At 37.0% G+C, this 22,293-nt stretch overlaps 1 protein-coding gene across 1 annotated transcript in view; it reads left to right on the top strand.

The window, feature by feature from the left end:
• Positions 1–588: 588 nt before the first annotated feature.
• The window catches only part of LOC109048302 (leucine-rich repeat-containing G-protein coupled receptor 6), a 75,641-nt gene continuing 53,936 nt past the window's right edge, over positions 589–22,293 (top strand). Inside the window, exon 1 of the mRNA XM_042750194.1 lies at positions 589–1,001. Within this exon, the coding sequence (XP_042606128.1) occupies positions 808–1,001 (194 nt within the window). The 5' untranslated portion in view covers positions 589–807. The remainder of the gene's footprint in view (positions 1,002–22,293) is intronic.

Below are 22,293 nucleotides of genomic sequence, written 5' to 3'. Positions count from 1 at the left end.
GCCATGAGAATGTCTCTCGCTCTGTATAATCATGCCTCTTGTGGTAAAGAGACACCCTGCTGTACAAGCTAGGACAGCAAAGTAGTAAATCTGTAGTTTGTTTGGCTGATGGTGTTGAGGGGAGCCCGCAGCTTTACTCAATTATTGTTGTTGGGGTTATAAAACACCATGTAAGCGTTGCTTCGAGAGAAATGGAGCGAAACGACATTCACGCATGATTCATAAGGAGTAATGGCAGGAGAAGCGGTTGGTGCTTGACAGCTAAATTTAAGTAGTAGGATCTAGGGGAACTTTCCACGAAAGTGGATTGCAGCAGTTGTAGAAAAGTAATTGTGAGGGAAGGATTGTGGTAGCTCTAAAGGTATGATGGGAAGACGTAGTGAAAATGAGGTCTCCGCATACAGCATACAGTCCCCCCTCTCAGAGTTCGGCTCTCCTGCTTTCTTCCAACCATCCACACCAGCTGCCTGAGGCAGAAAGAGCGCGCAAGAGAAAGTAGGAGGAGTGCTGTGCCAGCTGGCCCCGCCCTCCAAAAGTTCCGGCCAATCAGAGGAGCACTGCAAGCTTCCACTACAATAGGTGAATGTCTCCTAAGTGAGATGAGACGAGAGAGAGAGAGAGAGAAGACCTGTGTAAGCCCCTGACTGACTCATTTACCCATGGGAGTTTGAAGTGACAGAATAAATCTACAGAGACGAGGCTCAGGATAACATTTCAGAGAGCTGAGAGCGGACAGACACATACACACAAACAGAGCTACAGCTGAGTGAGACTGCAGAGAGACAGACAGATATACAGCTCATTGTCATGTTGGTGGTGTTACTGATCCTGCATGCCGTCTCGTGTGCCCATTCTCACGGGTCGCCGGTTGCCGCCGTGCCTGGTAAGCAGTGCCCGTCTGCGTGCCAGTGTGAGGAGGATGGCATCCTACTGCTCGTGGACTGCTCTGAACAAGGACTATCCAGTGTGCCAACCGACCTAAGTCCTTTGACGTCTTACCTGTGAGTACGACCTCCTGCTTCCATCACCCGCTTTGCTGAGACAGTAAGGGGTTGTGAATAGTTCTTGAGGGATTTTTGGTTTGATTACATTAAATATCTTCAAAAGGACACTGAAAGATTATTGTTTTATGCCTGGATGAGGTTTTGCTTCAAGACCCAGAAATTGTATCACTCAAATATTCGTGATTGCTACAAACATAAGAAAATTTATCAACAAAATATACACTAACAATACAAACATATGCGGAGTTATTAACAAGAGATAGACTGACAATTTTGGTTTCATAAGACTACAAACATATGCGGAGTTATTAACAAGAGATAGACTGACAATTTTGGTTTCATAAGAATCTGTGGTTTCATGCTCTCAGCGGTTGCACAAAACACATTAAGGTATTCATAAATCATATTTATGCTTAAGTGCACCTGTATTTAATGTAGTCTGTGGCATGTTTTCTTTAATCTTGAGTAGTTTGTTCGTGGTTTATTAGGATGAATGCAAGTCAGGCTACCTGGCATTTGTCTGATTTGACTGTTTCTACTAAGTGACAGATGGATTTGCGCTAAAATGCCATTGTTTAATTGAGCGCATGACCTTCATGTCAACGAGAACCATATGGGAAGTGCTTTTCTCCTCTGTTTAATGCTTATATTTTAAATGATCATGATTATTAAAATTATTTATGCTATCCTAATTATGATTATGAGATTAGATGCATTATATTATTAAGATGTAATTATTATTATTTTTTTCCTGTGACGTTTCATTTCTGATCCCATTTAGGATGTATGACATACATGTGATCTGTCTTGAGTGATCCGTGTTGATGTGCACCTTTAATCAGGACTGTAATACATAATATATGAAACTATGTTGACCCAAACGGGACACTTTCAGCGCGATCGAAACCATACAGACTGCTCCGATCCTTACCAAACGTGAAAAGCAATGCTTGTTTCCCATGTGTCCTGTGACAGTTCTCAGTGCAGCGGTATCTGATGGGAACGTGTGTGTAGAGTGATGCAGTGGGGCGCTCCGTACAGTATTGGGTTTCTCCATGTCAGCTGGAAGCCTGTTAGGTTTAAGTCCATGCTAATCGCTAAGGCATGCCATATGTCCCCTGATTGTGAATGATGACGCAAAGGAGGACTCAAATGTTCGCTCATAAAACGTTGTGCAGCTCACGTGAATCAATAACTGGAGAGAGTTGTGTTTCAGGCTTCGGAGGAAGCGTAGCTCATGGTTGGGAATGGGATTGCAAACACATGTACCACAACCTTTCAAACATATTGAAACGTCTTGAGCAGTGTCTCTAGACAGTCGCAAGTTCATACGATTGTATCTCTTTTTTATTCTGCTAGAGTTATAGGGATTTTTATTGCATCTGGCAATATCTCGCATGACTTCATATGTAAAATCTGTGTCTATTTAGTACGTTTATTAAACACTGCAGCAAATTGTATTAATTTAATGAGGATTGTAACGAAACTTTAATAGAATCTCACTAGTGTTCGATGAATAATTCAGCCAGTGCTGTTGGTCAAACTGATTCTGCCAGGTATTTCACAAATTGTCAAAGTTATTGATTTTGAGTCTGTGCAAATCAGACCAGCAGTCTTTCACATGCAATGCCTCGTCTATCACTTTTTTCTTCACCAGAGGAGAGCAGATTGATGTAAATATTGACTGAGCTTTGATGTGCATGTCATTGTTGAGATGTCAAAGTGTGTGTTTAAGCACGACGGAGACCATTCTGCAAGAAAGCTCTGTTCTACTGACGCCATTTACTCAAAGTCCTCATTCATCGGTCGTCTTTTTTTTTTATGCCATACTTTCAGTCAAACCGTGAAAAAGTGTTGTCTGAACTGCTTTCCGGTCTGATTTCTATTGCATATGCCCTGGCGTGTCGTTATTATTCCACTTTGAACTGCTATAACTTCTAATCCCTGCACTGAAAACTCACCAAACTTTAAATGCATGAAGTGTCTGTGGCCAGTTGTTGCATTTTGACATTTTGCATTGCTGACATTTCAGTCATGGGATGTTTGGGGGCTTATATAAGCATTATTTCAAATATCAGCCCAGCAGCCCTATTTTATTGTAATTGTTTTGTCTTGCAATTATAATATATGTGTGTATATATATATATATATATATATATATATATATATATATTCATGAACTGATTTTCTAGTGGATCTGGGATCCTTTACACATCCTTTATAATCAAAACTTTTTGTCATCTCTGCAAAAGCATCCTTCCTTAATGGATTCAATTAATATTATGCTTCTATTACTGATTATTTTTCTATGGACATAATAAGCAGGTACTATCATTACTATTTTATGCATGGTGGGTCTTGCTTAACATTAAATTTAGATAGAATAGTTTATAGAGCAAAAAATGTGAGCTGTGTGAACGTGCTACTGAGAAAGCAGGCAGCAGCGCTGGACATTCTGCCAGTATTAAATGCCTGTCCTGTCTCGCTCTGCAGCAATCGCCCATATGGGACAACAGGTGCCCTGAGGCGTGGAAAAAGTCTGTCACCAAGAGAGTCTGTTTTTGCACTGATTTTTGTTTGTTTCTGTTGGTTTCAACAGGAGTGGACGTTAGGTACATCAGACGAGGAAAAGTTAGAGATTGCTGTTTTGTACACTAACATGAATAACACTCACATACACATTCCTAAACACACTGACTGCTGATTGATTTATATTTGTAGATACGGAAGATCTAAAAAGCCTGGAAATTAAGTCTTCACACAAACTTCATGGGGCTGTTGCACTGAGAAGAAGCAGAACATCAGATGTTCATTCGAAATTCATTTACTCACGCTCAAACCTGTATGATTTTCAAACCTCCTTTTCAGACCTGTATGGCTTTCTTTCTTCTGCAGATCACAAAATAAGATATTTTAAAGAATGTTTTAACTGTTTTGTCTATACAATGAAAGTCAATGGGGCCTAAAACAACATTGGGCCAACACTGACTTTCATTGAATGAACAAAAATCGTTTAAACATTTTAATTTTTCACCTTTCAGACACTTTTAATGTCAAATTAATATTTGTCTTTCAGTATAGATGAAGATAGAAGCCTTTTAGTCTTTCAGGAGATTAGAAGTCATTTTAGAACTATACAGTATGTGCCATAGTTGATTAAATAAATAAATAAATTCTCATGTTCATATTTTTAAAGAAGCATATTTAATCTAATAACAATATATTACAATCACATATACGACAGTTGGTTCTAATTAGGAAAGCTGGCGTGCTTTAAGGCAATTTTTAAATAACTATAACTGTATTAAAATAAAGATAAAACCCTCAATTCAAAGAACCCACTAAAATGTCTTTTAGAGCTGTACTGAAACCAGTTAGCATCAGGTTAGCTCAGCTGAAGATGAGTACAAGCATCAACCAGCTCAAACCTCAAAGCTGTCAGCCCATTCCCTGAAGCCAAGGTCCATATATTTTCAGCTCTCTCAGGGCAATTTTCTACACAAACACAAATTAATGTTGAGCTCGAGCTGGGGGCTGCAGGCACATGTTTTCGCTTACTGGCCCGCCTCAACTTCCAGTGCTTTGGCCTTGAAACCTTTTAGAGTCAGAAACAAGAACAGAGCGAGTGTGTGAAAGATGCCTTCAAGTTCTGAAGGGTGTTGTGTTATCTGATTTGAGGGCCATAAATCTATTAGTGGCCCTTTTGGCCAGTGATTTATGTTTTAAGGGTCAAACAGGAAGAGTTAACACCTAAATCACCGTGTAACAAATATTACAAACAGCTGGAACAAATTTTATATACACTTATCAATTATGTCACATGACCATGTCAGAAATTTTAGCTTAGTTCAGTCAACACAAAATGCTGTTCGCAACCCATTTTACTAACATAAATACAGATATTAAATGAGAGAAAAAAATGACAGTAAAGAAATTAACAGGAAGTTTCTGAGGCCAGTTTTTCCATTTTGACATTTTAATTATGGGATGTATGTTTGCCTAGCAACCAGTGCTTAAATGAGCATTATTTAAAATATCAACTCAGCAGCCTTATTTTAATTATGTTTTGTCTTGCAATTATATATATATATATATATATATATATATATATATGTATATAAAATAAAAATATATTTTCATGAAGTGCTTTTCTGGTGGATCTGAGATCTTTTGCATTTTAATATGCAAATCAGTAATAAATAGGTGGTGAGGTTTTTTTTTTTTTTTTGTAAAAGGAATGCAAGGTTCAAACTCGGGTCGCCAAAAGCTGTGCCCATGAGGCTATAGACTCCAACAGCTAAATATAATTTGATAAAACACTAGTTTTTGTTTATTTATTTATTTATTTAGATTTCATAGTGACTAAGTGCTGTTGAGAAAACAGATGTTAAATGTATGTTAAATTTTACCCAGCACTTAGTACCTAGTAGCTAACACACACAAGTTGCTACATGGTGCTCATACTGAGAAGAGAAGTTTAAATAGGGATTACATCATTTCCCGATCTCTTTCCTGCCACTTTGTTGCATCATTTCATGTCCCCTCACTATGCTGTCAATAAAAATGAAAAAAAAAAAAACATTAGCAAAAAGTTTAGAAGAAGGCCTTCTCGGGATCATGGCTCAGATCTTCAGGGTTGTTTATGCACTTCTGAATCCTAGTCAGTTTAACTCTGGCAGCCTACATCATTAAACGGCTCCAAGGGCTCTAATGTTCTCTCCGTTTACCACCTAAGCTCTTCAATGAAACAGGGTGATAATGGTCTTTTCATCCTGGCAGTGGTGAACACTTTGAGCTTTATAATGTGGTAAGTTTGTAGGCTGATCCCTCAGGGGGTGCTAGCAGACAAACTGCACGGACAATCACTCACAGCTTGGATACTTATGGTACCACTGCAAAGTGACGCAGTGGGATTCACGTAGAGCACAGAGCTGAGGAATAACATCACAGCTGAGGTTCTTCAGTCGATTTATATTTCTGTATGTATACCCTCCATCAACAGTCCATTACCAAAACCCAGAGTCTCCAAGAAGTATTACTCGAAATTTAACAAATATATGAAACACATGGACAAATTTGGCATTCTCGCTAACTGTTCCTCAGAGAAAGAGAATAAAAACTTTCTTCAAGTGAGGCTCCAAATGTCTACGGGATATCTGGAATGGCGAGTTTATTAAAAACCCCAGCTGATGAAGTCCACAGTTTACAGAGATGTACATATTTGCTGGGGTAAAATTTCACCCTGGGTTCATGACCGGAGTGAGAAGAAGGTGAAAGTCATGTATTATGTCAAGCGGGAAGACAGCTTAGACTCTGACCGTAGATCTCAGCTCACGGTACCCCAGTGCCTGTTTACCTGCTTTGTGTGTCAGGACAGGTCATGGACAAGGCAACGGGGAGAGAGTTTGATCTTTTCAGAACATTGGACAATTCAAACAGACATAGGAATCTGCCACACCAATGTGCAATGTAGTGAGTGAGTGAGAGGGGTCAGGATGTACAACATACCCTCCAGGCTGTAGGACAGACAGAGGTATGTTTACACCTGAGAGTGTTATGACCCTACTTGCAGAACCAAATCACATTCATAATCTATGACTACAAGCTTTTTCTAACTGCCTCATTTGTTCATTACTTTTTAAACTTCTATATAACTTCTATAAACTTATGCAATTTGTGGAGGAAAAAAACAACAACACATTCTTTGATAAATTCCTTAGTTCCTCAATACAAATTCTGGACAAAAATGGCTGAATGGAAAGAAAAACGAATAAACAAAAAACAGGCCGTGCATTTTTTTCTCCAAGCAGAATCTCTTGTCATTAACACACGACTCCATTTGTGTACAAGCTAGTACACATACGGAGAGTTGCAGACTCAACCTCACCCTCAAACAAACATGGGAGTGATTGTTCATTTCCTTCTCTTCCCGTTACCTAACAGTGAAACGAGAGCAATTAGTGCCCTGTGAAGTCAGCCCGAAAATAGTCAGAGCCCATGCAGGATAAATAAACCAGTGGACCTACCGCAGACTGCCTCATCTCCAGAACATCTTTAAATAGATCCAGAGTTGGAGGAGAAGACCCGAATGCTTCTGCTCTGCTTGTAGAAAAACCAAACCTGAGGAGCAAACCCCGTGTGGGACCTCCTAACTATTATAGGATTGCAGAGATGTAGAACTTGGTCACATCATCAACTATTATTGATTGAAGACCTTTCTTCCAGGCCACTTACTTCCTGAGTTCCAGATCCATTTTTGAAATAAAGACATAAGGCTGTAGGACAGAAGGAATGAAATGTATTTTATATCTCAAGTGGTTCTTCTAGACAGCAATCAGATCAAAGGGAATCATTTGCTTTGGTTTTTGCAATGTATGTAAGCACAAAATGTTTCAGAATGTTGTCAGATTTGGCAAGATACCAAGATCTGCCATCATAAGTAAGACCTCTCAATATGAAATGATTTGAATGACTGTAAAAATGGTCTCAGTTGTCTCCAGGGGAATTTTAGGAAAAAATATCTGTGGCAAAGATGATTCTTAAGTGAACCTAAGTGAGAATTTGCCTGGTCTATGAAAGAGCAACCACTGAGCAATACATTTTTCCTGTTGGTTCTGGTGAGGGAATAACAATTGAATCAGTGTCTAAGTGTGGATTCTGTCCTTTTCAATGGCAGAGGTTCATAAATCACCCCCTGGGCAAACTTGACAATCCATCACAGACCTCTGTGGGGGTCTCTTAACCTGTGGTTAAGTCTTTAGCCGCATTTCACCATCGGCTCTTTGGATCTGACAGAAGCTATAAACTGTGCTTTTGAGGTGACATGTTTTCACCCCCTCAAACACCACTGGAAACCTTAAGGAAAGAAGATACCCAGAATACTGTTCGTTAAGTGGAAATGAAGCTTAGATTTCAGATTCATGATCCTAACCGTAAAGGAGCCCAGTCACACCAAAGCGGGAATGGTTAACTGCTCATCCAGAGATGCTTGGGATCCACATGTGTGACGCCGTCTACTCAAATGAAGAAGCAAGTTAAACCTTCCGAGTTTCCAAATAGATTACTTTATATGCATACAGCTTACAGCATTACACAGTCCCCCTAATTCTTTTTTAATGAGTTTGCTTACATTTGCCGCATTGAGAATATACAACTCATCCAAGATTGCAATATGTGGACCAGAAAGGATCGCTGGCCAGACTGAGACAGGCTCAAAGCATTTTTTTTTCCTTATCTGAACTATTTAGGGCTGTGCCTTGCATCAGGAAAGATTACTCACTGAATCCTGGTTACTATCTATGTATCAGGCTTATTTGAGAAGGTTCCTTCACCAGACTGGGAAAGGGACATCTCATAACCTGCTTCCCTGTCAATACCAGAGGAAGATTTGTGTTATAAGATTTATTGCAGTAACTAGAAACATTCTGTAACCAGACAAAAATTTTCAAATCATCTAGGAATGTAAATTGGAGTGACACTTTCTTAGTCTTTCAAGAAGGACTCAAGTTAGGGCATTTCTGATGGATGGCTAGTTTATTCTGGGCGTTGTGTCTAGCAGGAAAAGATGAGAGAATGGTTGCTTAAGAAGGGAGCCATGAAGTATGCGTGACGTTCCGGAGTCGCATCACTTGCAGCTGCACATCTCTGAAAGAAGTAGAACTACAGTCCAAAGAAATCCATTCAATGCCCACTGCATCATAAACCAGCCTACTACGGTCATACCTCACATGTGCATGCCAAAATGCAGGTGGTGTCCTTAAACTGTGAGGAATCTACACATCAGGAAACTTGTAAACAAGATCTTTGAAAAACACAACTTTGTTTGATGCCACGTAGAATTGTGCCAAAGAAAACATGGTGTGCATTTTAAGAGCGACTGTGGGAGAATGATTCAAATCAAAGCCAATTATTTTGTAATAAACTGAAAATTACCACTCCGGGAGTTGTTTCCCGGAAGGATGGAAAAGGCCTGTTTGAATGTGTGCCGAGAAGTTAAACAAGATTGAGTGCTAGTGTACTTTTAAGTTGAACATAGCATTTCCCAACTGACCAACCGGTAATGCTGATAAACGATTGTGATCAGTTTCCAATAATATCATTGAGAAACACTATTGCAGGCATGAACCTTGCCATCTGTTAAGGTACAATCTTTTATGACTAAAACCACTGCATGTTCTTACTTGCCAAACTGCTGGCGAACATCAAAGATGTAGGCAAAAAGGCATTACAGATGATTTGCCACTTTGCATATGGACAGTTGTTCTGCTTTGAGACTTAAGAATAAAGAAAGATGCCCAGCATACAGTATCTGATGAAAATAAATGAAAAGAGTAAGAGCTGATGTTGAGGTCACCATGTGATTTTTTTTTTAAATGTGTTCCATTGGCTTTGACATGCAGATTAGGTTTCCCAACTCAAAACTCGAAGCAAATGTCAATGGAAAAACTTTGTCATTTGCCCATTGAACAGTCAATATCTCTAAGCACTATTTCCCATGGCCAGTGTCTTGCGAAGTCCGGCAAACCATCTCGTACATCTTCTTTAGAGTTGGGATTGGAACCTCCAGGGACAGGGTGAGCTCCAGCCAGTGAAAAGGATAGATGGAGAGGGTGTTTTCTCCGCCCGACCTGCAGCTGTCTCAGCTGCTCGCCACTGGGGACAACAGGAAATTTATTGCAATAATCATCTCTCTAGGCAACACATTAAATAGCGCACTCCTGCTTTGAAAAGGCTTTGAAAGACATTCTCTTTGATACTTGATTAGAGAGTGAAGTTTTCAGGAGGTGGCAAACAGTCTTAACATGTAGAGAGTTGTTGGGTATTTTTATGTTTGCTTCCTTTAATGTTCATGCGGTTGATTGGTTATTTTACTATATTTGAAGGTAGTAACTGTTGAGTTTGCATATTATATTTTAAATTAGATTAAAAAATTTTTTTAATTATTATTTTAAAATTTTACAACCAGCAATGTTTACAATTTTACTATTTTACAAGCAGCAATGTTGAAGTTAGCCATACTGTATTTAGATCATATTTTATGTCTGCATCATGTTTGAATTCAATCCTCCACCTCTGTACATCTCTCCCAGAAGCTGGTCAGCGTGGTTTAATGTAAACTTGTATAAGTCAAAAAAGATTTTTTGTTTGTAAAAGACTGAACAAAACTACAGATTGGGCCCTGTAATGATTTATTGGACATTCCAGATGAACGGCGAGTAGAACATATTGAATGGATCATAAAAATGAAAACATGTGTGATTTACTTAACTCTCTTTGCAGCACAAAAGTCACTTGTAGACTGAAATGAAGTCTGGACTACATCTGAAACATGACTTTAAAACTTATTAACATACTTTTGGAGTACTAGGCTTCAAATATTGTAAAGTTAAAGACAGAGATCAATGCAAACTTTGATATTAATTAAACATCAAGAATATCTCTGCTTTGGGACAAAGAGACAGCTAGACCATAAGTGTTTTGGGAGACTGCATGTGTTGGAGCTGTACCCTACCAGTTAGTGTCTATATCTAGCCATGGTGTTCATGTGGATTGAAACTGGCTTGCAACATTTTCTGTTCCTCCCTCTTGTCTCCATCATGTCCTTTCTCTCTTTACCTCAGGGGTGTCCAAACCTGCTTCTGGAAGACCACTGTCCAGTAGAGTTATCCCCAATTAAACCTACCTGAACCAACTAATCAAGGTCTTACTAGGCATACTAGAAACTTCCAGGCAGGTGTGTTGAGACAAGTTGGAGCTAAGCTCTACAGGACAGTGGCTCTCTAGGACCAAGTTTGAACACCCCTGCTGTACCTGAAAGAGGTCAGAAAAAAGGTCAGTTATAGGCTGATGAATAGCACACATGGTGCGTCATGCACATGCACACAACCTGGGCTGGAATCTGATATTTTTGTGATCTCATCATACATTGACCTACATTGAAATATTGTATTTAATGAAGATATTTACTGTATCTCAGAAAATGACATTGATTGATATCCCAGTTCCATTACAAGTGACATTCTAGAGCAGGTCCACTACACTGCAGAGTAAAAATCTAACCAAAACAAACAAACCCTAATAAAAAAATAAAGGTCTACAAAATCAAAAAGAAAAAAAAAACACTTTAAAATTATAAAGACAAAGTTTTTAAGCAATGTTTAACACTATGAAAACAAAAAAAAAAATGTAAAATATCAATTTCTAGTCATAAAAAAAAATTACTACACTTCTCAGAATTATCACAATAAAATATGATTGGGCTTAATAAAATAGAGAATGATTAAGTTATGGAAAACTATACATCGTGTGGCTAGCAGCCTCATCTCAGTTTGTAATTTTAACTCAAACTACTTTCTGTGACAGTTTTTGACAGATTTTTAATCCACACATCAGTCGTGATATACAGTATGCAATCTCATGGATATATTTTGATGACATGTGCAAAAGCATGGTCAAACAAAGCCGCAGAGACAGTTCTGGGGTCTGTCTGTCCTTCCACATAGTTTTTCTCCATTCCTCATCCACTCGATTCACTCATCCCTTCACTCTCAAATATTTGCGGTTCTGTCTTCCACAAAAAGAGTAAGACGCTCATGTCTTTCTGTCTTCTTTTCTCGTTTTCTCCCTTTATGACCACAAATTGCTGTCATTATGTGACGCATTGCAGTGGTGATGGCTAACCAGAGTCTGGCCTGTGGAGAAAACCACGACAAGCGAATTAAGAGCTGAGGGAAATTGAGGGCCTGTGTGTATGTGTCTGTGCGTGGACCACCCAGACTCTCATAACCAGAGGGTGAGACCACAAGCAGGAGCGACTCTGTTCTGCCGCCCGCATCTCGGTCCCTCACTTTCTGTCTATATTTAGAACTATTTGTTTCTCCTTTGTCTCCTTCTCAATCGCTCTTTCTACTTCGTTCTCTTGGTCTTACACTCTTATCTTTGTGGTCATATAAACTGAAGCCAAACCCATGAGACCCTGTAAGCTAATTTCATTGGTAACTTCACTTATATGCTATATAATTTAATGTGCTTAATTTATTTTTATGCTTATATATACTAAAGAGAGGAACTTTTATTACCTAGAGGCTGCTTTTTGTAGTTTAGGAGATTAAATAGGGTTCTCAGTTGCATGCTTGACGTATAGACACAAATGAGACAATTGTTGACATACAGGTAGTATCTAGATTAGTAATATTTGGTCTTTGTTTTACTATCATAGTCCCTCAGGACGTAGCAAATCTGTACTATTGTAAATCGTGAACACACATTCCTATCAAAGTCGGAAATGTTTGCATGCGTCTTGGCCCTACAGAGTCTCACTTTTCTCAAAGACTTCCTCCAAACTTTAATCTCTTCCTCCTAGGTTCTCCTCTTCCGTATTGCATTCCTCTCCATAAAGCAAAAATGGTTACCATGCGGATTGCCCATTATGTCATTGGAGCGATGGTTATCGGTGCTGACCCAGGTCAAGCAGCACTGTAAACAAGACTGTGTTCAGAAGCGGACGGCTGAGGAGAGAGGTGCCACACTGTAGCCAGACGACGGGGCAAGCTCACTATCAGCCCCAACATCAGGCTGCTGGCTCCAGACTGCTCCCTCTCAAACTCCTCTCAGAGCTGGAGCCTCCCGCCCCCCATTTTACCAGGGAGGGAATGGGTGTTGGTTTGGGTGTTGGCTTGTGGCTGATTCTCCAAATGGCTGTAGTATCCAGAATGCATGAAGAAAAAAACTTCATATGTAGATGCAAAGGCTAACCTGTTACACTGCCCTTTGATAAAAACTATGAAAAGCACTTATGAAAAGTAATGCTAATGTTCTTTACATGTTACAGTACATCCGGGTTCAATTAAAGTTAAGCTCTGTAGATAGTGAATACAAATTTTGTATTTTTACTTGTCTTGAAAAAGGTAGTTGCTAATGCATGGTTAAATACGGCAACAATGCTTGTTGGGGACATAAAACATCAACAGCCTTCAAAAAAGTATTCTAATATTTTGATACTTTTTTGGATGCTGTTATAAAGATATATTTAGAGTATATAAATTGGCTTTACAGTACAGAATCAAGGTGCTTCAATATCTTTGTGTTCTCTGTTTTATAAAGGAGTTACTATTTTGAAATTTGTTACTATTTTGGTGTGAGCAATCATTGAAACGTGGATGAAAAGAAATAACCAGTACATCAACAATAAAAAAAAAAAAAACACAAAACATGGCTGCTTAAATATTATTAAATATTATCAGAAAAAAAACTGGAGTTCATGTCCCATATTAAAAGAAAAAAAAATCATTCTCAGCCCCTGGTTCCATTGAACCAGGGTCATGGGGGAACCAGGGTGATGGTAACGTACATCCCCCCCTAAAAAACCATATCACACTTTCATCAACCTTCAGAAAAGTTAAATTACTTTAAAAAAATTAAAATAATACAACAAAAACAACATCAGAACAGTTAAATTATTTTACAAAATTTACATTACGACATCTTTGACATTATGCCCCTCAAAAAATATCAAAATTAATTTTAATTCAGAAATTATAAAGATGCTGATCAAAGAAGAGGTGCATTCAAGTCCAATGTATGAACTGCTTGTTGGATCTAAATTAATAGATCATATCATTATATATGGTAAATATTGCATAAAAATGTTGTGTTTATCGGCTTTATATGGTCATAACCTGAGTTTGGATGTAACTTTGGTTATATCCAAAGTTATATCCAAACTCAGGTCATGACCATATAAAGATTGGATATAACTTACTTTAGAGCAGTTTTAACACACTAGTCTCAAGTTAGCATGGCGTGGTTGGCATTTTGAGTTTGTGTTTTAGCATTTATATCTGTGTAATTCCTTGTTCTATAGGATCCATTGTAAGTGCATTACTCTAAATGCAACGTTTGCTTTATTTTCTGTGGCACTTTGCACAAAGCATGGAACAGACATTGTCAGCAGAGTTTGTATTGAACCCAGAATATTCTATTTTTTATTCCACTGTTATTATGTAAGTAGAAGTAAACCCGTAGTCTGAAAGAAATGAATGTGTACATAGTGTGCGCTAATATGCGGTGAGAAGCAGGTACATTCAAAGTATCACCAATTCTCTCTTTGAAGACTCAAAGGAAATGTGTTGACGGAGTCTGTTGAGGAGGACAGGGTGCGGTTTGATGTTGCTCACATTGCTGCTGGCTCAGTGTGTGTTTGGCTGCAGGCCAGGACGATGTTGTTAGAGAAAAGCACTGAGTGAAAGATAGATGCCTGTAATTACTACGGGCCAGTACACCAAGGAGCCCGCAGAGTTCAGTTGACCACAAAGTCTCTATTAGAACTTGTTTTGGTGACACTATTACAGTATTCATTGATACAACATTATATTTGATTAAAAATGACAGTAAAGAAATTTATAGAAATATTTCTGAAGGATCATGTGACACTAAAGACTGGAGTAACGGCTGCATGAAATTCGGCTTTGCTATCACAGGAGTAAATATATTAAGTATATTGAAATGGAAAATAATTTTAAAAAATGATCCTAAACTTTTGAACTGTTGTGTATGTATCTAAATTCAAAACATCCCAGCAACACTATTACATCAATCCTCTGGAAAACTTTGATCTCGGCTTCCTCTACAAGTCTTCTCAACACAACACATTTCTTGCTTTGCATGATTTATCTGAGCACAACTTTTACGAACGCCACCAAAATCACAAGAGAATCAGCCTCTGTCTGTGTGCTGCCTATGAGTTTCATTACTCAATTAGGTATGACAACATTATTGTTGGTTCATAACCTCTGGATTAGTGAATGGCCCTCATCCCGGGACGTTATGGTGAGTGCACAGTTCATCAACAGCTTCTTTCACGTTTCTTAGGCGGATAGGAACACATGTTTTTGACAGCAACAATGGAGATGAGAATTTAATAACTTCCTTCTGCATTCTTATTGAGTTCAACAGTCCACATTCCTTTTGTCAAATTAAATAGACAAGTAACTGTTCCACAGATGGCAAAAACAATCATTTAGTACCAACACATATTAATAAAAGAAGACAGAATAACAATCATGTGCCAATAGCGACAATAACACAGAATTTTTCCTGTTAATTGTCTAATTTTTGGACATGTACTAGGAAACTTTTGTGTAGAGTGCTAAACGGCTTCTTCTAACGTTTCACACACTATTTGCATTTGTTAACTTAAAGGTGACTTGTGTAATTTTTTTATATTAAAATTCTTTCACTTAATATGCAGAGACAACTTTAAGTAAACCATTTGTAGGTTGATTTCTCAACAGTGTAACACAGTAGTTTTGTAGAGCAAATCAGAGCACTGCCGTTTGTTTGAACATTTTAACCTAATTGCCACAACAACGGCTTAACCAGTGGAATACATTTGGGGCGGGGCGATCTGTTTGCCGACCAATGGCAGATTGGTGGAGTATTTGGAAAACCTGTTAAAAAACAGTAATTAGGTACTTAAACCAATCGATTTGACTTGAAGCAGCGCATGCTGGTTATATATTATTATTATTTATTTATTTATTAATTTTTTATTTTTTTTCAATGAATGCCATTAAAGTACCAAAATGGCAATTTGAGAGCAGCCGGCTGACTCTACAGCTTCTATAGAGGCTCTGATGACGATACAGCTTGTTTCATGATTGCCTGTATAAATAAGATTTCAGTACAGGAATAACAATAAAATAACAAAAAAAAACAATAAAAAAAAAATAAATAAAATAAATATAATATAATTAAAAAAATATAAATAACATAAAAATAACAAAAAAATATAATAATATAAAAAAAAATATATTAAACAACAATAAAGTAAATATATATTAAAATATAAAGTATATTATTATTATTAATACTAACAAAAACTTGAAATATATTGAGCTGCATGAATATTTTTTCAAAAATTCTCTTTTGTAAAAAACAGGTTATGAGTTTTGGACGTGGTGGTGAAATGATAACGCTAAAATGTTCATTTCTGCATGAATGTTTTAAAGAGAAGACATTTTGAGAAGCTTCATGTGATAACGTCCATATTGCATGCATATTGATAACGTCCATATTGCATGGCCGCTTCTCATTGAAGGTTTTAAAGGAGTTCCTGTACACATCATCTTGTCAGCAACTACAGCTCTCATCTTCCTGTTAATCCTTCTGTTCTAACGAGGCTCACTTTGCCAAACATGATTGGTTTGAGGACAGTCTGCCCGGGTCTGGGACTGAAAACAATGCCCCCTTTGTGGTGAGAGAGAATGGGGGTTGATGACAGGACAGGGGTCCGGCAGATTTCAATGGCACAGGAGGAATCTCTGCAATGTGAGCATGCACATCCTACCCTGTGGGAGTGATCGTGAAACCTTTGAGTGGTGCTACTTGGAAGAATTCGAGAGTCTCCAAATGCATGAGAAAGCTGGAGGAAACATCTTTTCTCTGCTCATATACAAACCGACTTTAATAAATAGGCCTAAAGCAACTCCTACAAGTACAGACTGGACAAGTCCCACCATATCATCAGCTCACACTTCCTGCCCTCCCATCATCACCTTGTATCAACTTCACAATCTCAAACCGTGAGCGCAAACATTGACACTGACACCTTAGCTCTCTTTATTCCTTTGACAGGAACAGGAAATATCGCTGTGACTAAGCTTACTCTGCTCTTTGTTTCTCCCTCCACCTTTACTAAAGCTATTGTCGGTGTAATAACCCTGTCATCTAGCATCTGTCCCAGGGCAATGTACATCTTAAAGGTGGGGCGAATGAAACCTCATGCCTGCCACCTCTCTCCCCAGGAAGATAACTGTACCTTTGTCTTCAGCGGAAGCTATATTGTGTTTGTTCACAAGGCCACTGCATCTTTAGCTCCCGAGGGAGTTTCATTGAATAACTGCATCAAGTGTCGTTCAGGATCTAGCGAGCGCTGTAAGAAATGTGTTAAGGGTGCATAAGAAAAGTTTTTCATGTGGTGACATTTACATTTACACATTAACTTTTTTAAGTCAAACCACATGACAACACAAGTTTACACCAACAAAGGTAATTTTATTGGTCAGATTGGATAAAAATAGTGGAATTTCTATGCCGCTAACAGCACAAAAGGCAAAAAATAATAACACTTTGGCTGCTGTTGGATGCAACCGATCAGTGAGATTTTCCATTTGCACTTGAGGGAAGAGTTGTTACATTTAATTACATTTAATTACATTCACATGAAAAATTTCACATCCAGATTTCTCAATCAATCAATCAATAAAAACAGCATATGAGTTTGGACAACATTATAGTAAAAAATAACTAACTAAATATGCACATCCAGCCGGTTGTTTATATATATATATATATTTATATATGTAAGGGATAATGTACATCCAGCCAGTTGTTCTCTCAAAATAAACCCTGACAGGGTGATCAGGACCCCGACACGAAGCACGAAGACACGAAGAGGGGTCTTGTACCAGCCTGAAGGGGTTTATTCTGAGATAACAACCGGCTGGATCTACATTATCCCTGTTATTACATAGTTACTACCCACATAAGTAAATAATTAGACGCAAAATATTGATTCGAGTTATTTGCACATCGAATATTTGAACGCAAAGCTTCCGTGAAGACAGCAGTTGCGAGCAAGGAGCAAATTCAAACTAGACGGACATTTAGGGGAAACGGTGCAGTAAAAAAAAAACACTTATTCCACAACATTTTACCACAAAAATAATTGAGTCAATAAAAGAATTAAGACAAAAATGTTTTAAAACCTTACTAGTTTGTTAGTTCTCTTATAATCCATTACAGCGTACAAAACAATCGAAGGCAAAATGGCAGCAGCTGCGTTTGTATGAAACTAGAGCGATACCAGTATGACATAATAAAAAAAAACATTTTGAATCGAGTTTTAATATTTTATTAGCTAAACAAACGCAAAGCTTCCACCAAGAAAAAATAGTTCAAGCAAGAGTACAGTGCCGACTTCAGTTACCCGGATGAGCCTGTATTATCAGCTTTTACCGGTTGTTATCGAGGGATAACATACCACAGAATAATCAAGTATTCCACAGAGCTGTGTAATATATATATATATATATATATATATATATATATATATATATCTATATATATATATATATATATATATATATTGTGTATGTGTGTGTGTGTGTGTGTGTTTGTAGAACTAAATGATATCAAAAACAATTCAGCACACATTTTTATTTATGGTTGCATTTTCATCATCTAGCATGGTTTTAATAGTTATACAGACACTTAACACCATCAAAAGAGTTTTTGAAGTATGTTTATGTAGTTCTTTTCCATACAATGAAATTGCATAATAACCATGTCTATTAAAAGATTAAATACCCTAAAAATACCCTTAAAGTTATAAAAATTAACTACAATGTATAATTCTTTATATATATATATATATATATATATATATATATATATATATATATATATATATATATATATATAATTTAAATATTAAATATAGACAATTAATTACATGACGTGAATAAATGTTGACTCAATAAATAATTTTCAGGAGCTATGGCTTTAAAACTTCACTTTAAGACTAAATGTTCTAGAGTGAACAATAAGGAACTTCCACTGACAATTTAGCTGCACACATTTTTATTTGTGGTTGAAGTTTCATTATCCAACCTGGTTTTAACAGTTACTGTATATAGACATCTTAACACCATTTCCAAGCTCTCAAAGTATTTCCTCAAATCTCTAAGCTCATTTGCCTGAGTACGGTACATCTCGATCCCAATAGACGACTTTGTCAGCATGCTTAGCATGACGTGGCAGGCCGCAGTCAACACGCAGCGAGGGCCCAGCTCTCCGTAAACTCCCCTCCCACCCATCCAGGGCTCAGATCTGTGGCCAAGTGTGGTGAGTAAAGCCTGCTCAAAGCTCTCTTCTAGCAGCAGCCAGATCCGCTGGCAGGCAGGTGATAAATAGTCCCAGCGTTAATGACACTTAATGCTTGCCCAAATCCCTTCAGTAGCATCAAAGACGATAAGAGACCCTTTGCTAATGCCACTCTATGGAAGGAAGGATTACACGGCAGAGAAAAGGAGAACGCGGTGACGAGACAACGGCGAGCGGGAAGAAAAGCGGGAGATCACAGCAACACTTAGAGCCAACAAAGGCGGCAGGAAACGTGAAGGAATGCGTTTTTGGTGGAGGACTGGGAGGGGTTGGGTGCAGGGGTCCTGGGATGGAGCAGGGGAATAAGACACTCAAAATGTCTTCATTAAAGTGAAAGTTCAGCCAAAAATGAGAATTCTGTCATCATTTACTCACCCATATGTCAATCCAAACCTGTACGACTTTCTTTCTTTTTTGGAACACAAAAGTAGAAAGACTATGCTGGTTGTGCAGTTCTGTAGAATAACTAGAGGTGTCACAATTCATATTTTAAAAATGAAAGAATTATGTTAATACTACTCATATGATGATGTCGTAAATAATAACCCAGCACCAGTAACTAGCTGGTTGACTCTTCAACATAATAGATGTGGGCAAACGCTGGTTGCCATTTGTCGTAAAATTGAAAAAAGGAGAAAAGTTCAGAGGTTACAGGCGGAAGCTAGACATTCTACCCACAGTCGAAAAACATTGCTCTTTGCAAGTGTGGGAGTTTTTTTAGATTAAAAAAAAAGACTAAAAAAGGCATAGAAAGACTGGTATTATACATCTTAGTCTGCAGGGAGTGCCAATCAACAGTGAATCATTTGTACATTTATGGTCACAAACACTCTCTCTGCCTCCCTACACTTGTAGTTTGAGTGTGTTTCAATCCATAGAAACCAAGTTAAATATGAATTTGACTAATTAATTTGAACATTTCTATTTATATCATGGACCATTGTTATTGTGAATAATGATAATTGTGAAGTAAACAATCTGATTATTTCTATAAGTATCATAGAAATGCTCTCAAATGGTTTGTTCTCTTATTTCAAGTCTTGAGGAGCTTTGTGAAACAAACCGACAGAAATGAATTATTCACTTAAAATCTTTCACTCAATCATTCTGATTCATGAATGAATCATTCCAACTGGTTTTGTGAATCAGAATCAAATCAACCAAAGCATTAAAGATCAAAAGAATGATTGATTCACAAAAGTATGATTCATTCACTAATTTGACTTCACTACTTCTCTCATGAAAGCTAGGAGAGATTTTGTATTTATTTATTTTTTTAAAGTAAATAACTTAACAGTTTGGACTGTTCTCAGACAAATATAATAGGCATGACTTCAGAAGACTTGGAATATAATGCGTAGTTTGTTTTTATGATGTTTTCATGGTGGATTTGCATCCAAGTTTTAATTTTATTTCATTCAATTATACTGGTATAAAACAAAACAAAAAACAGTATTTTGTGTTTATAAAGAGTTTATTTTTATGGTGAGCTTTTCTCTTCTTAATTGAGGCAGCATTATTTCCATGCCCTTGTAGACCGAAGGAAAATGAGCGAGAGAAACCGATATGGAGATTGTTTGAAGGACACAGGCACTTTAAATAGAGTCCTCATGGAGAGCACTGGCGGAGGCTTAGGTGTCACACACATTGTCTCGTTTCAGAGCTGCAATGTGGCAACAGCGCAACTGGCAAGCGGTTCAGACAGAGTCCAGAAGTTCTTTCTTACCAAATTACAAATCAGTAAGAATCGCACATTAAATAACAGATGAGATACTTAAACTGTCATCTGAGATTCCAAAGACTTTGTTTTGTGGGTAAGATGATCTTTAAGAGTTCTTGAAAGAATCAGTGATGGAATTCTGTTCTAATCCAGGTATTTTCATTAGATTTCAAGAACAATTCCAAACCGTCACTTAAACAACAATATTCAAATGCCTTTGCATTTATTAGCCTTCAGCAGAAGTGGATGAAGTACACAAAACAAGTATTGCAGATGGCCTAATAAAATATTACTCAAGCAAAAGTACTTATTTTCATACATACATGATTTTTACATACTTGAATATAAAAATAATAAAAAAATGAAATACTGATCAATGAACCATGTTTATTATTTATTCTATCCAGCACTAGTCAGAATCATCCTTAGTCAGATATTTAATATGTATTGATTGGCAAATAAGAACTTATTTTATTACCAAAGCTTATTTTACACCATCAACACATTGAACTTAGTTATCCTAAATAACCAATTTAAGTTACTGATAATTCAGGTACTGTATATAAACAAGTGAAATAACATACCATATAGCACATTACAGATGAGAATAAAACTAAATTTGCATAAATATGCAGTGACAAATATTTAGACATCAAATGGTGCAAAACACATTAATATTGACTGGATCATTGAATCAGAGAGTTGTTGACTCATGAACAGCTTAAATTATTCTGATTCATAACTGAATCATTCAGTGTGAATTATGATTCAACATTAATTCAACTAATTATGATTCAACTAATTTAACAGGTTCATTGGAAATAACCAACTTGCTCACAAATCACTCTCCTTCAAAAAATGAACGTAACTACAGTTAATTCTTTAATAAAGAAACTGTATAAAGAAACTGTAAAATAGCTGTAAAAAATACTTTAAAAAGTAAAGCATTGCAATATTGTGTTACTCCATAAAAAAGTAATAACTAACTGCATTACTTAGTTACTTTTAAAAGAAAGTAATGCATTGCATTACTTTTGTGTTGCACCTTTTTGTCACCTGAGCTGGGCTTCCTTTGTTTTTAATAACAAAAAACTGGTGCTGTCAAACAATTAATTGCTATTAATCACATCCAAAATAAAAGTTAAATATATTATATATATATATATATATATATCTATATATATATATATATATATAATATATATATATATATATATATATATATATATATATATATATATATGCGATTAATCGTTTGACAGCCCTACAAAAAAAAAAAAAAAGTTTAATTTTGACAATTGTAAAGGCCCTTGCACCAAAAGTGAAATTAATAAACCTCAGGCTGAAGGAAGTGCCTCTGCACCTCATAATTTCCCTCAACACGGGACAGAAGAGGTGTTAATGAATTGTAAATTGAATTACTTTGTTTTGAAGAAATAACAGATTTTTCCTGTAAATTTGAAAGTAATGCGTTACTTTACAAGTTACTTTAAAAAGTAATCTGATTACGTAACTCACATTACTTGTAATGCATTACCCTCAACACTGCTTGTAAAATAATCAAATACACATAATAGACATGATAATGTAGACCACTTGTGGCTTCAAACCAATGCTACAAAGACC

Source organism: Cyprinus carpio, chromosome B23 (assembly GCF_018340385.1).
Source record: "Cyprinus carpio isolate SPL01 chromosome B23, ASM1834038v1, whole genome shotgun sequence".
Taxonomy (NCBI): domain Eukaryota; kingdom Metazoa; phylum Chordata; class Actinopteri; order Cypriniformes; family Cyprinidae; genus Cyprinus; species Cyprinus carpio.
This window is presented reverse-complemented; position numbering and strand designations above follow the sequence as displayed.